Source organism: Diadema antillarum, unplaced genomic scaffold (genome assembly GCF_040938485.1).
Source record: "Diadema antillarum isolate AM-2024a unplaced genomic scaffold, OU_Dant_1.0 seq00001497_RagTag, whole genome shotgun sequence".
NCBI classification, from domain to species: Eukaryota; Metazoa; Echinodermata; class Echinoidea; order Diadematoida; family Diadematidae; genus Diadema; species Diadema antillarum.
In genome coordinates, this window is record NW_027272234.1 from 1019265 (window position 1) to 1036245 (window position 16981).

General features: G+C 38.5%; 1 protein-coding gene across 1 annotated transcript in view; it reads right to left on the reverse strand.

The window, feature by feature from the left end:
• Window positions 1-805: 805 nt before the first annotated feature.
• The window catches only part of LOC139710090 (uncharacterized), a 39307-nt gene continuing 23131 nt past the window's right edge, over window positions 806-16981 (reverse strand). The window contains exons 8-9 of the mRNA XM_071622034.1: window positions 1625-1827; window positions 806-958 (exon numbers count right to left, since the gene is read on the reverse strand). Of these exons, the coding sequence (XP_071478135.1) occupies window positions 806-958; window positions 1625-1827 (356 nt within the window). The remainder of the gene's footprint in view (window positions 959-1624; window positions 1828-16981) is intronic.

Below are 16981 nucleotides of genomic sequence, written 5' to 3' on the forward strand. Positions count from 1 at the left end.
AAGTTAACTAATAGCTATTAATCTACTTCTAGCATGTTTTTGATGCTTATTGTATTAATACGTCCTTTATTATCACCTGCAATAGACAAGTAAATTAACTGTAATGTGTCAATTATCACTAGTATCACATTAATAAAGCAAATTTGCATAAACTGGTATTCACTTTTCAATTTCTTCTAAAAGGAACGTTATAAGAGAATTTTGGCACAAAAAAAAATTGTTTTCAAAAATCAAATAACTAATATTGCACTGTACGCAAAGTCTTCAGCTACAAAAAAAGAAATACCTTTATAAGATAATTTATTACTTTTCGCTTTAATCGTCTTAAGTTCGAAAGTAAAGAAGATAATTATCAAGTGACAATTTACGACCTATTCTAAACCCTTAAAGACTAATCAAAAGATATAGCCTAGCACCAAATTCCTTCTTCAAATTCAAAAATTCATATTCGTCACCCTATTATTCAGATTGCAATTGATTCCAAAGGTTTGTTTTCCAAGTGTTATTAAAAACTGCATTCTTCATTTCAACGGAGGAATCATTGATAGACACGCGTACTTCACAATTATATTTGGAATGATTTTGTGTCGTTATCGACGCGGTATCATGAAATGCAAGTTCGACTTAGTCAAATACTTTGCCAGAATTCAAAGGAAGTCACTGGAGAGGGTTTTTGTTGGTTTGTTTTTGTTTTGTTTGTTTGTTTGTTTGTTAGTTTTTGACGGGGCATCTTTGTCAGTTAGTGTCAGCCTTGTTTTCATGCTTAAACTCAAAGGGACTTTCAATGAGAGACCGAAATCTCTGTTTAAGCTCTCTGGTAATAGCAGAAGAACAGCTTGATGTTATGGCCGGATGACTCCAGACCTTGGTATGGGTGGACAGAGCTCTGGGAATCCTCATTGTTGTCGTCTTCGTTGTCGTATCGGAAGTATTCCTCCGTAACTCTCATACCGCTGACCTAAAGTGGTAAAACGTACGCGATTGTTGGCAATATCAGTTTTCAATTCTGAATCAGACTAGAAACAGACACTCCCGTTTTGTTTGTTGTTGTTTGTTGTTGTTGTTGTTTTTTTTTGCAGAAGCAGAAAAATAGTTGATGATTATACAGTCCTATTTTCATTTCATCAGAGAAGAATAATGGATAATTTATCTGTGTAAAAGACTGCACATAAGTAGATGGCTGTATCATTTTGCTCTAATTTTGTTTCGTTTCGTATCTTCCTGGCTTTGGTGGAGCAAAAACAATCAAGTACGTGAAAAGTCTTCGATGACTCAACGCTGTGACGTTAAGTATCTGCACTCGATCAATGTTACGTTTATCGTCCGATCCACACTAATCGTACTTTCGAAATACCAAATCAGAACCAGGTCAATTTTAAACACGGCTTTGTGGTATACTGCAATTGACGCGGTCAGTTTCGTCAAAATATTGAACAATCGTCCTTTTCATGTTATTTGCCTGCTTTCCGAATAATATCACAAGAAGTACTTCAAGCTAGGGTGGAGCATATTATAAAGAATTATTCTTAAACCATGAGATGAAAAGAGACATGAGACAAGAGACAAAATAAAGTCATTTTAAGTTCATGAAAAGAATGTATAATCCAAATCTTTTGAAACTTACTTTCTGGCAGGTTCCAAAGCGACTTAACAGAACGAAGTTATTGTCTGTTGGTAGATAGATTCGGTTGTTAGTTGCTCCATCGTTGCGGCAACAGAAATATATCTTGGTGTTACGTCCATAGCTTCCGTCAGGAATCACTCCCCCACGCGAGTTGGCATTGTTGTCGTCTTCGTCGTCCCAGTAGAGGTAGCCATCAGTAAAGCCTGTTCAAGTAAAAAAAAAAGACAAGACAAAACAAAACAAAACAAAAAAACATCATATCATTCTGTTTCATCAAATGGTAAGCTCTGATATTTTTACGAGCTATACCAGATGCTGTCTAGGTAAGAAATATCAACGTGCCGTATGATGATTTTCACAGGCATTTAGCATGGCTGCCTTTTGATTCTTACTATTTATTGAGCAGTAAATTGAGCAGTAATGTTGCCCACAATCTTGATTCACTTTGAGTATACAAGATAAAGAGATGGCATCGTGGCATTCCAGGTCTTATATTTATTTATTCATTTATGTATGTATGTATGTATGTATGTATGTATGTACTTATGTACTTATTTATTTATTTATTTATCTATTTATTTATTCATTCATTCATTATTCATTTATTCACAACATCTTTTTACAGGAATCATACTGATATCTATACAGTGGTTATGGATACTGATGACGTAATCAGAATATGAGACGAGATTCATAAGAATATGTAAGAGGAGAACAAAATCGCGGGAAAGCTTAAGTCGATTTATGATGCTTCTGTATTGTCAACAATGCAGTAAGAATGCTAAATGAACCACAAGAGCTGTTGGGAATAAGACATTGTGCTCTGTCAATCCAACGTCCATTGTTCGAGTACTCTGGCTGTAAGTAGTGGTTGTGCTAATACAAGGCATTAAAGAGGAAATCCATTCCAAATATAAGTTAGTCTGATAAAAAAAAGTAAAATCTTACGAGTTCAACGGTAAAAATTTGACTGAAATCGGGTGAAAATAAGGAAGTTATGACATTTTGGAGTTTTGCTAATATCTGCAAAACAGTTCTTGTACAGTGGATATGAATATGTCAATGAGCGAGCTAACCATGTCATACCCTCACAATAATTTCCATTGATCGTGTACAAAAAAAAAAAAATGACGAAAATTCAATGTTCTGTCTTTAAAGTGTGAAACATGATGTTATTCCAATAATAATCTGGGAGCCAGCGGGGGTCAGCCTAGCTGAAAAGGTTACCAATTTATATGTGTATAGCAATTTAGTACATATGCCCCTGAGTATGGAAATGCACGTCTGGCCCGGTCATCGGTGGTGGGTGTGGCCAGGAGGGCCACAAAAAGGACCCCCCCCCCCCAAAAAAAAAAAAAAAAAAAAAAAAAAAAAAAAAACATTATGCTAGCCTAGCAGGAAAAGTAACCCCATGAAAACAACTGGAACTTGTTCGTTACACTTACAGGATAAATGAATGACCATTGCCAGACGTTTTAAGTGGTGGGGGTAGCCGCCAGACGCTCTTAAAGACCCAACTCCAGCTAGGCTAGCCTAGCTGAAAAAGTAACCCCATGAAAACCACTGGAACTTGTTCGTTACACTTACAGGACAAATGATGACCATTGCCAGACGTTTTAAGTGGTGGGGGAGGGGGGTAGCCGCCAGACGCCCTTAAAGACCCAAATTTTTCAAGCTAGGCTAGCCTAACTGAAAAAGTAACCTAATGAAACCCACTGGAACTTGTTCGTTACACTTACAGGATAAGTGAATGACCATTGCCAGACGTTTTAAGTGGTGGGGGGGGGGGGGTAGCCGCCAGACGCCCTTAAAGACCAAACTTTTTCCAGCTAGGCTTGCCTAGCTGAACAAGTAACCTTTATAGTGAAACCCACTGGAACTTGTTCTTTACACTTACAGGATATATGCATGACCGTTGCCAGACGTTTTAAGTGGTGGGGGGGGGGGGGGGGTAGCCACCAGACGCCCTCAAAAACCCAATTTTACCAGCTAGACTAGCCTATAGCTGGAAAAATAACCTCCTGAAACCCACTGGAACTTGTTCTTTTGATACACTCAAAGGATAATTGAATGATTGTCGCCAGACAATAGCCGCCAGACGCCCCAAAGACCAAACCTGAAAATTAAAGTAACCCCATGAAACCCACTGGAACTTGCTCTTACACTTACAGAATAAATGCATAACCGTTGCCAGACGGTTTACAGTGGTGGGGCGTAGCCCCCAGACGCTCTCAAAGACCCAATTTTACCAGCTATAAGGTTCACATATTTCAGAAATGATAGCAGTGTAATTCCATAACAATACCGCTTGCTTGCGAGTTCACCTGTCTATAATCTATGCATGCCTTATTCTTTTGTTCTGCTTCCTTGAGCCCCAACTCATGCATTCTTATGTTGACTCTCCCATGTCATCATCCTTGTTCATTGCAATTTGTTCTATTTTTTGAAAATATTCTTATTCTTCATCCCAATTATCACAAATTCTGAAACTCTGTCCTCAGTATAACTCATTGATAGTTGTACAAATGTAAAAATCTGAGAATCACCCGGAGGTCTCCTTTAATGGGGGAGTTTCTTGAGCGCGCAGGGAAACATGCTTTGAAATATCAATAGGGCAAGTGTTGAGACGAAATACTGTAGAAATATGAGAATATACAGTGCTGTGGTTTTGGTAGAAGAAACAGGGTATCTGTATTTGTCCTCAGTGATAACCAAAAAACTTATTTGGAAATCAATAATAGACAGCAAAAAAGAATTGCCCAATCAAACATGTCGGGATTTTTCTCAGACATCAGTGCTCTCATTTTCTTTGCAGTGTGAAACAAAACTAAAAAACAAAAAACAGGGCCGGGTACAGTATCCGGATGGAAATTAGTGGGATGAGCGTAAACCCACGGGTATTGTAACATACTGACGTGGGAAAAAAAAGACAAAAACTGCTTTTTTTCTGTGCCCTGGGGAGAAATATTCATCAATTGCATTTTGGAAATGTTGAAAATCACAACTTTTGATGAAATTGTGTCCTACAGTATCTCTTCTTATATGAAGGCTTTTTTTATAATTAAGTTCCTTTCTTCAATGACCATGATAAAACAAACCCCTGATGATTAAAATAAAAGACAATCGAAACTTGGCAAAGGAACTCTTTGGACATTAGCAAAAGGGAATACATAAACATTTTTGCAAACACTTGATGCAATTGTCTAATACTCCATCAAGCTCATAAAAAATACAATTCTACTGCAACAAGAAATCCATTCAGTAAGACTCGTACTCGGTGTACACAGCTTAAAATGCCAACTTTTAAACAAAAAATGCCCCAGCTCTTAAATTTACTTTCAAAAGGGGAAGTAAAGCTCAACACCTTTGGCCTATGACTTTTTAGGTACCGTATCACATTACGGTTGAGGAGATGGGTAAAGAAAAATTATTAACGAAATAAAACTTCTAGGAACATGCTTCACTATGACCTCACCGTTTTATTCTCTTAAGAAAGAAACGAAATCTGAAAATTGTTCAAGAGTGTTTTTGTACATAGTACATTGCAAAAGCAGAAAAATTCAGTGTTTTTAAGAAACATAACTCACAACAACAAGGAATTCCTGTCGTGTCTAGTATTGCACGTTTTTGGTTTGGAGGGTTTTGGATGCTAATATTTCAAGAAAAGTTTATGCTCCGGCACTTCAATGAACTTAAACAATATGAAGAAAAAATTCTGTGTCTGCAAAGGCTTGACACGTGTCTAATACTGGGTCACGCTCATATTAAACGTAGCTCACAGGAACAAGGAATTCACGTGTGTGTAAAATAATACTGCAGAGAGGGTGCAAAGTTGAACCCTTTATTGAGGGTGCGAAAATGTTCCCTTGGGTACATCTTTCCACCCACACTAAGTGGTGCTAGATTGCACCTCTTCTTGAGGGTGCATGTTTCCACCCACACTAAGTGGTGCTAAGTTGCACCTTTCTTGAGGGTGCGATCTTGCACCCTTTACCTTTCGGCGCACCTTTGCACCCCGTGTAGCCTTTACATCTTGGTGCAACTTTATACATCCTTTCGTGAGGGTGCAAAGAAACACCCAAAGTTCCAAGATTGTGCCTTGTTTTGAGGGTGCAATCTTGGAACTTTGGGTGCTGCTTTGTACCCGCAAGAAAGGGTGAAAGTTACACCCTCAGGAGCAACTTTGCCCCCTTGAAAACGGCGCAACTATGTACCTTTAGGTGCAACTTTATACCCGAAGGGTGCAAGAATGTACCCTCTCTTGAGGGTGCAATCTTGTGCCTTCTTGGTATGATGTTGCACCTTGTGGTGCTTATTTGCTCCATGACTGCTGCAAAATTGCTCCTTTAAAGGAGCAAGTCAGTGTCACTGCCTGCTCCTTTATAGAGGCAATATTGCCCATCATCTCAAGGTGCAACTTAGCATCACATAATCGGAAACGATTTAGTTCCTTAACTACTCTAGGCCTTGAATAGTGTGAACTGATGTAAGCATATTTGCTCAGTATATAACTTTTTGTTGTTGTTGCACTCTGCAAAGTAAATAGGATTAGTGTAACTTGGATCTTGTGAATCATGAAATGTGTGTGCGTGTGGAATTTGTTAGTTGTGAAAATGTTAATGTAAAAGTTAACTTAGTTGTGTTTGAATAATATACTGAAACCAAAAAACAAACCTTCTCGGCAAGAGTATACATCGGCATGAAGGAAGAGGTGAAAATATGATATGCAGTTGTCTGGACTCTGGATACATCTTATTCAAAACGTTCTTGAATACGTACTTATTCACACAATCTATAAGAATAACATATGCTTCTTACCAGTACTCAAAGCCTCTAAAACAAGAGCATGCTTCTTATCACTTCTAAAGTATACACCATATCTTGAAAACAAAATGTAAGAGGACTTAATAAGCTGTTTGTATGCATTCAAACGAATCCATATTTCTATCTAAAATCTAAAACGTGTCTTGTAAAAGGGGAATTCGTTTTATAATGACGATGCCAATTGTCTTAAAGTCCTTATCACGACATGTCTTGGAGTTCACGCTTATTGAAAACATGAGATTCTTGGCACGTAGATTACAACTATGGTTTAAAGAGTTAACTGAGATACGCATACCGTACACGGGCATTTCGATGAAAACATTTAAATACAAGGTACTGTAAATAATATGAAAATCAAACTTGATACCAGCCCTAATCGGCAACCAATAGAGACTATGGAGGACTGCAGTTATGCGTTCAGATATTGTTTTGGGCGATACACGCATGCCGACTGATTTGGGATCAATTCGAGTCCCTCGAGCTGAGATTCCGGAACTGCAATGAGCAAACCATCATCATGAATAACAAAGTGACTGAGAATAATGCATGTACCAGCTTCTGTTTCGTTGTTCTATACACAGAAAGTTGTTTCGTTTTCCAATCCTGTGCAGGCACACAGAGATTTACAGAATTCAATCATCTTTGGCTATAACGTCATGGTCGCGTGCAAAATTAATGCAGCTTATCTAACTTAACCTGTAGTTACTGAATAGGGGACTACTGTATATTCAATTTATACATTATTAATCGGATGATAGAACCTGTCAAAGAGTAAATTGCGGATATCATATATCATTGTCAAATTCACTTTCTGTTCTATACATAGTATCAATGGAATGTTATGAACCACTTCAGCATTACCAAATCATGAAGTAATATATCATAATTATTTCCCTGAAACGGCTGCATTTGTATGAGCAGGAAGAGTTTGGCATCATACATAGCAAGAGTCGTGACTACAAAACTAAATACATTAAGGTTTTAGGACACTTTGAATCATGCCTCCCCCCCCCAAAAAAAAACAAAAACAAAAACAAAAACAAAACACCAACTACTTAGTGAAATGTTGTATACCCTACTTCCATTATACGATCTTTGACCTTTGAATACATGGCCCGCATTTTTTCAACGAATAGGCATTTGGATGCAACGTAGGTATTATATAAAAGAAAAATTGTTTTAGGAAAATACATTTAACCACTTCAGAAATAATTATGGAACAAATAGCAAAATATTGACACGTTCACTTCTTCCGTAATGACATGACAGAAAAATTTCCTCACCGAATCGTTCTGCCGTAATTCATGGGCAAGTCATGGATATATACTTAGTTCGATTAAAAGTATACATTGAGTCATTGCAAAAGTATCTAATGAGGAGTATGCTTCAGAATTACATCATTGTCATTTATTCTTTTACACTAATAATATAGCGCTATTGGTCCGCCATGTTGCCTACCATGTCGTTGTCCTCCTACGACGTTTGTTCAGCAAATAAGGCACAGAAGTTAATTTTGCACTTGTTGCCAAAGACTCTAATCTTCTTTACCGCTATTCTCAGACATGACCTATGCTGGTGCTGTATGAATTAGAAACGGAAGCTTACTTAATAGGCCTATTCACCATCTAACAAGGCAAAAGCGAAGTGATGTCTCGTCCACGTATCGACTTTGTGATTACAGAGATTTTCAAATGGTATAGTTCATTGACTTTTTGACCGTTGACGTAGTCGGACTTCACCAATATTAACACTTGACAGCAATCATTAGATGATCTGAGGAGTGAATTTGGTGGTCATATAGCTCAAAAGTGTGGAAAGTTATTGAAAGAACACCAGAATACTATGTCGACAGTGTTTATCAGGTGAGATACAAACATAGAACAAGTTCCAGTGGGTTTCAGGAGGTTACTTTTCTAGCCAGGGCTATAGTCTAGCTGGAAAAATTGGGTCTTTGAGGGCATCCAGCGGCTACCCCCCCCCCCAACCCCCACTTCTTAAAACGTCTGGCAACGGCCATGCATATATCCTTTAAGTGTAAATAACAAGTTCCAGTGGGTTTCATTAGGTTATTTTTTCAGCCAGGCTAGCCTAGCTGGAAAAAGTTGAGTCTTTAAGGGCGTCTGGCGGCTACCCCCCACCACTTAAAACGTCTGGCAATGGTCATGCATTTATCTTGTAAGTGTAACGAACAAGTTCCAATGGGTTTCATTAGGTTACTTTTTCAGCTAGGCTAGCCTAGCTGGAAAAAGTTGGGTCTTTGAGGGCGTCTGGCGGCTACCCCCCCCCCCCCCCCCCCACCACCACCACTTAAAACGTCTGGCAATGGTCATTCATTTATCCTGTAAGTGTAACGAACAAGTTCCAGTGGGTTTCATTAGGTTACTTTTTCAGCTAGGCTAGCCTAGCTGGGAAAAGCTGGGTCTTTGAGGGCGTCTGGCGGCTACCCCCCCCCCCCCCACCACTTAAAACGTCTGGCAATGGTCATTCATTTATCCTGTAAGTGTAACGAACAAGTTCCAGTGGTTTTCATGGGGTTACTTTTTCAGCTAGGCTAGCCTAGCTGGAGTTGGGTCTTTAAGAGCGTCTGGCGGCTACCCCCACCACTTAAAACGTCTGGCAATGGTCATTCATTTATCCTGTAAGTGTAACGAACAAGTTCCAGTTGTTTTCATGGGGTTACTTTTCCAGCTAGGCTAGCCTAATTTTGAGGGGTCCTTTTTTGGCCCTCCTGGCCACACCCACCACCGATGACCAGCCAGACGTGCATTTCCATACTTAGGGGCATATGTACTAAATTGCTATATACATAAAAATTTGTAACCTTTTCAGCTAGGCTGACCCCCGCTGGCTCCCGGACTAAAACGTCAGAATAGTGATCAGTCAGATACACGAAGATTTGAGCCTGGGGCATAATTGCGTTTAAATGCAAAATTGGACATTTCACAATTTTATACAAACTATATGGTAAGTTGTGAGGGAATGACATGCTCACTTTGCCATTTGCATATTCATATCGACTGTTCAAGAACTGTTTCCGCAAAAAATAGCGAAACTTCAAAATGTCATAACTTCCTTATTTTTCATCCGATTTCCACTATGCTGTGGCATAGTGGATAAGACTCCCGACTCCCGAACGGAGGACCGTGAGTTCGAATCCCGCCCAGTGCTTACATCCTTGGACAAGATGTTTTTACCCACGATGTCCCTCTCGACCCAGGTGTATAAATGGGTACCTGGCAACGCTAGGGTAATAATAATAGCAGGGCCCTCTGGTAGAGCAGTGGCAACACTGAAGAGGCTACCCTGGGTAAATAAGACCTTATTATTATTATTATTATTATTATTATTATTATTATTATTATTATTATTATGAAAATTATACCAATGAACTCGTAATATTTTGCTCTTTCTTATCAGACTAACTTATATTTGGACCGTATTTCCCCTTTAAGAAGGCAAGATGATAGGCCAGTTCGGAGTTTAGCTTTGTACGAAGGACCTTTCTTGTTTTTCTCAGTCGGTTAGGGGCACGACTTCAACAATCTCTTTTTATTGATATTGCCAAATACCACTTTTGCTCTCAGGTGGATGTGCCGGCAAGCAGTATTTACACTGTGTAAGGATTAAATGAATAATCATTACATCACAGATGCTTATCCCAGTGAATTTTAAAACCAACACGCCTGTTGTGATAATTAGTACGAATGACCTTTTCTCTGCCCATGCGCAAAGTAGAACTATAGTACAAACATGACAAACTGGATTGTTATTCTCTTTGTCTATTCCTTTAGACGGGAATCACATCCGTTGCGTACGTCCCTTGGTTGCCCGCTTACAAGCATTAATCGCTTCCCTTAACAGCCACTGAAATAACAATACAATCATCGTAAAAATTGAAATACGCAAATTAAACACAAGCTAAATCAAACGTTTTTATCCGTATATCCATTCATTTTTTTTTTCGTCTTATTTTGGCTGACTTTTCTGTTTCAGTTTCAGTTCAGTTTCAGTTTATTTTATTTCGACACGGTCACTCACTTCAGCCAATGGCTGTTCCTCAGTGAGCCCGTGAAGAGGTAGAAATAAATCAAAGTAACATAGTACAACATTTTATACTTAGTATACATAGAAACAAACACAATTATCATACACGGTAAAATCAATGACATATAAAAAAATACCATTTGTACTGAAATAATTCTATGAAATTACTTACTCATTGAAATGAAGAAAAATATGCATATTGGTACACATGTGGCAAATGGAAAAAAAAGGAAAAGAAGACAAAATGAAAAAGTGGGACCATTCAAACGTAAGACTTAATACACACACATCATTAGACTGCAAGTAATTATCTTAAAAATCATATCTTAGTATAAAACTTATCTATTGCACTTTTGAATGCAGCTAAAGAAGCACTTTGTTTAAAGGACAAGTTCACCTTCATAAACATAAGGATTGAGAAAATGCAACAATATTAGTAGAACACATCAGTGAAAGTTTGAGGAAAATCAGACAATCGATGCAAAAGTTATTAATTTTTTAAATTTTTGTGTTGGAACCGCTGGATGAGGAGACTACTACAGCTTGTGAGTCATATGCGTACAACAGAATAAAGAAAATATAAAAGAAAATTCAACATATTTTCACTTTTTTCGCATAATAAAAGAGCAATTGACTTGCCTCTTTCTAAAGGCAGGGGGAATAATATTACCCATAACATTTATCGGTAACGAGTCAGGGGAATTTGTACTTTTTTTCAAAAGATGGAATTTTGTGAAATTCTCTTTATATTTTCCTTATATTGTTGTACGCATGTGACATCTAAGTTATTCATACACTGCAGTAGTCTTCTCATCCAGCGGGTACTGCACAAAAACTTCAAAAATTCATAACTTTTGAACGGATTGTCTGATTTTCCTCGAACTTTCAATGATGTGTTCTACTAATATTGCTACATTCTCTCAATCCTTATGTTTATGAAGGTGAACTTGTCCTTTAACGTCGCTTGGCAAACTATTCCACATTTGGGCACCACGATATGAAAAACTTTTTAAAAAATTTGTGGTTGGTTTGGGTACATCTAACTGGAGGGTTGTCTTCCTCAAACCATACAAATATTGTCTATACGTAAATAATTTGTTTATATGTGAAGGCATGGCATGTTTTTGTTTACAATCTTATACATGATACATAACAGCTATTTATCGCGTCTAACCAAAAGACAATCAATGCTATCATTACACTTTGTTTGAATCATTTAACATATGGCTTCACTTGGAAATTTCCAGTCAACCCGCATAACCACTCTGAGTGCTCTAAATTGTATTTTCTGTAGTTTTTGCAATATGTTTTTGCCATGTTCCCCCATATAAGACTACAATAATCCATCTGGTTCAGAATAATGGTTTTATAGAATATCATTGCCATTTGCTGCGTCATAAAAGGTATAATTTTTCAATAAACACAAACTCTAGTGCAGTTTTTTTCAGCAAGCATTCAAACGTTTTGTCCAGTCTAAGTACTGGTCAATGTGTACACCAAGATTCAAGATTCAGATTCAAGATTCAAGATAATTTATTGTCATGTATAAAATATACATAAAATTTGTTTTCGGACATACATAAAGATAGAGGTGCATAAATGAAGAATATAAATCATGAAATAACTTAACATGAGTTTTATACCATACATACATAAAATACATACATTTAATTAACAAAAAATTGAAATATTGCAGGAGAAAATAAGCGTATATAAAGTATGCATTTTTTTTCCTTCGCCCCATTCGCCCCATCCAGGCACTTCCATATGCCAGAGCACTCCTCCAGTTGAGACTTTAACACATGTTCTACATGGTATCTGATATCCGTGACCCGATTAATGACCGTGTCCTTAATCTTTACACAAGGAACTGAAATACCCTTTAGTCTCCTTCCAGATCCAATCAATAGAAACTCACATTTTGAGGCATTTAGTGCCAACTTATTTTTACACAGCCATGCATTTATTCTATCTAAGTCTTCATTTAGAACTGTCGCCAATTTATCAATGTTGTTACAAGAGTACACATGTGTCATCTGCGTAGAGAGATACCATACTATTCTTTACGCACAAAGGTAAGTCATTTATATACAAAATGAACAGTAAGGGACCTAGATTCGAACTCTGGGGGATTCTGTGGTGTAGATTGAACGCCATTGACAACTGTGCACTGGGTGCGATCTGTCAGGTAGCTGCAGAACCATTCAACCACTGAATCAGTCAGGCTATACTGGCGCATCTTACGTAACAGAGTATAGCATGGTCTACTGTGTTGAATGCCTTCTTTAAATCTAGTGCGACTACGCCTACAAACATTCCTTGGTCAAGTTTGTGGAGCCAGCATTCAGTTACATTAATTAAGGCCGTCATTATTGTTGAATGTTTGGGTCTAAATCCTGATTGATGCACTGCCAGAAGTCCTATCTCTTGAAGATATTTGTACAATTGATCAAATATGAGTTTTTCCGTAATTTTCGCTATCACTGGTAAAATAGATATTGGTCTATAAAATGATTGTTAACCTGCGATCTTTGGCCCGCACCTTTGTATATGGGCGTGACACGAGATCGTTTCCATGCCAACGGAACCTTGTTTTGACGCATCGACAGATTGAAAATATAAGTAAGAGGTTTACAAATATATTCAACAATGGACTTTAGGATAACTGCAGGTACATTGTCCAGACTACATGCCTTATCAGTAGCAAGATTATCATGTAAATGCTTCAGTACTTCGTTTTCTTCAATATCTATAAAACGGAAATAATTTCCAAAGTCCTTGGGAGTGGGACAACATGTCCCCGCAGTCATCCGCATACTCACTATTTTCAACATTTTCTTGAATTGTTTTACCAACATTCGTGAAATATGTATCAAAATAGTAAGCTATTTCTTCTTTACCCAACATTTCTCCACCTTCTGTTTTTACTTGTGCTATTCTACCAGTGTCATATTTTTTTCTTCGGGAGAACAAAGTTCAACGATTTCCACACCTTTTCAGATTGACCATTACCGTTAATGATACTATTAGTAATATACTCTCTCTTTGCTCTACGAATTTAAGCGGTAGCCTTGTTTCGTAGACACTTGTATTTTCCCAATCAGCAGGTGAGCTTGATTTCTTTGCCAAACGCTTCTGATTGTCCCTTTCCTTTATGAGTGAGATGACTTGATCAGTAATCCAAGGCGATTCTTTCTTTTTTACTCTTGTTTTTTTTTTCTTAAGGGGAGCGTGTTTGTTTATCACCAGACGTATTGTATTTTCAAATGCAGTGTACGCTGTCCCTACATTAGTTTTATTCATGATGTGTTCCCATGATTCTACAGATATATCTTCTTTTAGCAAATCATAATCAACTTTCTTTAGGTTTCGGGAAATCTTGTATTTGTGTTCAGCTTTGTTTTTGACACACTTTTTACCCCAGATACAATATACAAGATAATGATCACTCAGAGACATGGGTAGAATATCAACTGTATCAATTTTACCTGGAGTATTTGTCATGATAAGATTAATCGTTGACGAGGTGTTTTCCGTAACTCTGGTCGCCGTCTTAACTACATTGCTGTAATTGCACATAACCAACGCCTTCCGTTTACTCGAGTAACTGCTTTGTTTGCCACGGTTTATTTTCTGGCATTACGTCACAATTCATATCCCCTAATAAAATATATTCTCGAGATAGGTTTCTATTCACTGTGATACCACTTCAAACGATTTAAAAACCTTAAAATTTGTGTTAGCTAGGCGGCCTGTACCATGAAACAATAAAATATGACTTCACATTTACAGGCTTTATTTCAATCACTAACGTTTCCAAATCTTCGTTTATTAAATCACTTCTCAGTGTATAATCTACATCACTTCGTATATATGCTGCCACACCTCCACCTGCTCTGTTTCTATCTTTCCATATCAATGAATAATCTTTACATGCAATTTCGCTGTCATCAATAAGCTCATTTACAGAGTTTCGCTTAGCGTTAATACATGGATGTTTGACTTTGACATAAATAATCGGCGTTCATCAATGTTTTTCTTGAGAGAAGCCGAGCAACTTTCAGCCCAGGACTTACTCGCAGTTTCTTTATTTGTTTTTCCAAATGTAACGACATAATTTTTCCTTTTTCTCCATCAAGCTTCAAAATGTCATGTAACTGCCCAACTGTACTGGGGTCAAATGACTGTCATTATGCGTGTCATTATGCGTGCGTTCTTCACTTTCAGATACATTTACTATATCATTGCCAGCATGGAATGGTAATTCCTGGAAACAACCAAAAACGACAAAACCAATCATTGTCAGTCACAAAGACATCCTTGCTGTATGGAGTGCATTTCAAATGGCACCATCTAATAGAACCGGAACATAACAATGCATTTTTGGGGTTTTTTTAACACTTTTGTTACACATCATACATGGATACTAGTACTTTAATTTCATTATTTATGGTTTACCGGTCATATTTACCAATGCTGGTCATGTCTTATCGCAGTCTCTGTCTGCCATGTTCCTGATGGTGACTCTTCTGTCATTCATTCCTTCGATGCTGACAAGCGCTGCGATATTCCCGTCCTTGGTCCACACCCGCTTCACTGATGACCTGTCCTTTGCTGCGTGGACAAGCTTCCTTCGATGTGATGATAGATCTTCGTGTACAAAGATGGGACTCCCTTTAAAACAGGACTTGGCGTTGAAGACGGTTTGCCGAGCGTTGCATATGATCCGAACTTGACTATGATCGGTTTTGGTCCAGGTTTCTCTCCTTCGACTCCGTTTCTGGGTTTCGGTGTGATGCGATGACTTCTGGAAATACATGTAGGGTCGAGCGAAATGTCCAGGTGGTGGGTCTCGACGATGTCCATGATGAGGTTGTCAGAGTTTTCATCGGCTGTTTCCGGTATGCCGTAGAACCGGAGGCATTCCCGCCTGGAATATTGCTCTTGCTCATCGGGTGCATTCTGAACCTTCTTGAGGTTCCCTTCCAGATAGTTGAGTTGCTCGCTCGTCGATTTCTGTTCAGCCTTTGGTTGCTCAAGGTCCAGCGAGATTGCTTGGTACCAAAGGTACACACTTTGTGTCACTTTCTCCAATATGGCGGCCGAGATCACGTCATTCAGCTTTTGGAGAACGTCGTCGCAGCACAATTTGAGATTGCAAGGCTTCTTTCACGTAGTCCATGGTCAATGGAAATGTCTCACTTGGCTGATCACCTGGACATCGAGGGTCTCCTTGGTCGTGACTGACCGGAGATGCTGCCCGTAGTCGGTGAGCCTATGGTCCGTCACCGATTGCTTGAGCCAGGGCCGGCGCAGTGTTTTCAAAAGTGTGGGGGCCCACTTCCGGGTTTCATGAGCTAACAAGCAAAAAAAAAAAAAAAAAAAAAAAAAGGTCCTCAGGTCATCTCTCCCCGTCCACTTCCGGGTTTCCTCTGCTGACAAGCAAAAAAAAAAAGAAACAAAAAAAAGAGGTCCTCAGCTCACTCTCTCCCCTTTCCGGGTGTTATGAAAAAAAAGTCTTCAGAGAAAACACATAACCTTACCGCCGCCATGCTTCAAGATCTCAATCTATTTCTATTTTAATGCCACTTACGTACTTCCGGGTTGAAAAAAGTGTGGGGGCCCAAAGTGATGACACCTTATGTATTCCTTTGTATGGTGCACAAAAAGTGTGGGGGCCCGAGCCCCCACGGCCCCCACGGCCCCCACGCGGCTGCGCCGGCCCTGTGTGCTTTCCGGCAGCCTTCTTAGCTGCAATTTTCCTTCACTTTCACGTCGTTCACCCACAAATTTCAACGAAATGGACTTCTTCCAATGTTAATCTTGTCAGCTCGGCGAAAGATGAAGAAGACAGTACAGTGATAATTATATGCGAATTAACGTATTGCATGGTTACACAACACTGTAATGTTCCGGTGCCACATGCAAGCATAACCTCACCAAGGTGCAACAAAAATCCTACCATCCTAAAAAGGAACAAGAGGAACTAGAACTATCACTCATTGTGATTAATATACCCCCACCCACAACTGAGGTAATTAGCTCAACCAGGATTTTTTTAAAAACTTTTTAATGGAAAAAAATTTATACCATGGCATGGTACTGTTCAACAGTAAATAAATGTATTGCTCACTGTTAGTCACATATCCCACATTTCAAGTCACGTGCTCAAAAACTGAGTGAGCAAGACTTATAAATAAACTGATGATTTCTATGGTTTTTATTAAAAGTTGTGTAACCATGGCAACACAATGTTGGACATTAAGAAAAACATGAAGTTTGCACAACTATATATCATAGCCGTCACATGTGCCAAATTTCAAGCGAAATGCTACAAAGATGAGGGGCTTAGTTGAATTAACAATATTAGTGTATCATTTTCATTCCAAATATACTGTTACCATGGCAACACGTCATTTTCCACACTGACAAAAGATTTTTTGCACATCTAGGTAATGTAGATGTAACATGTGCCAAATTTGAAGCCAA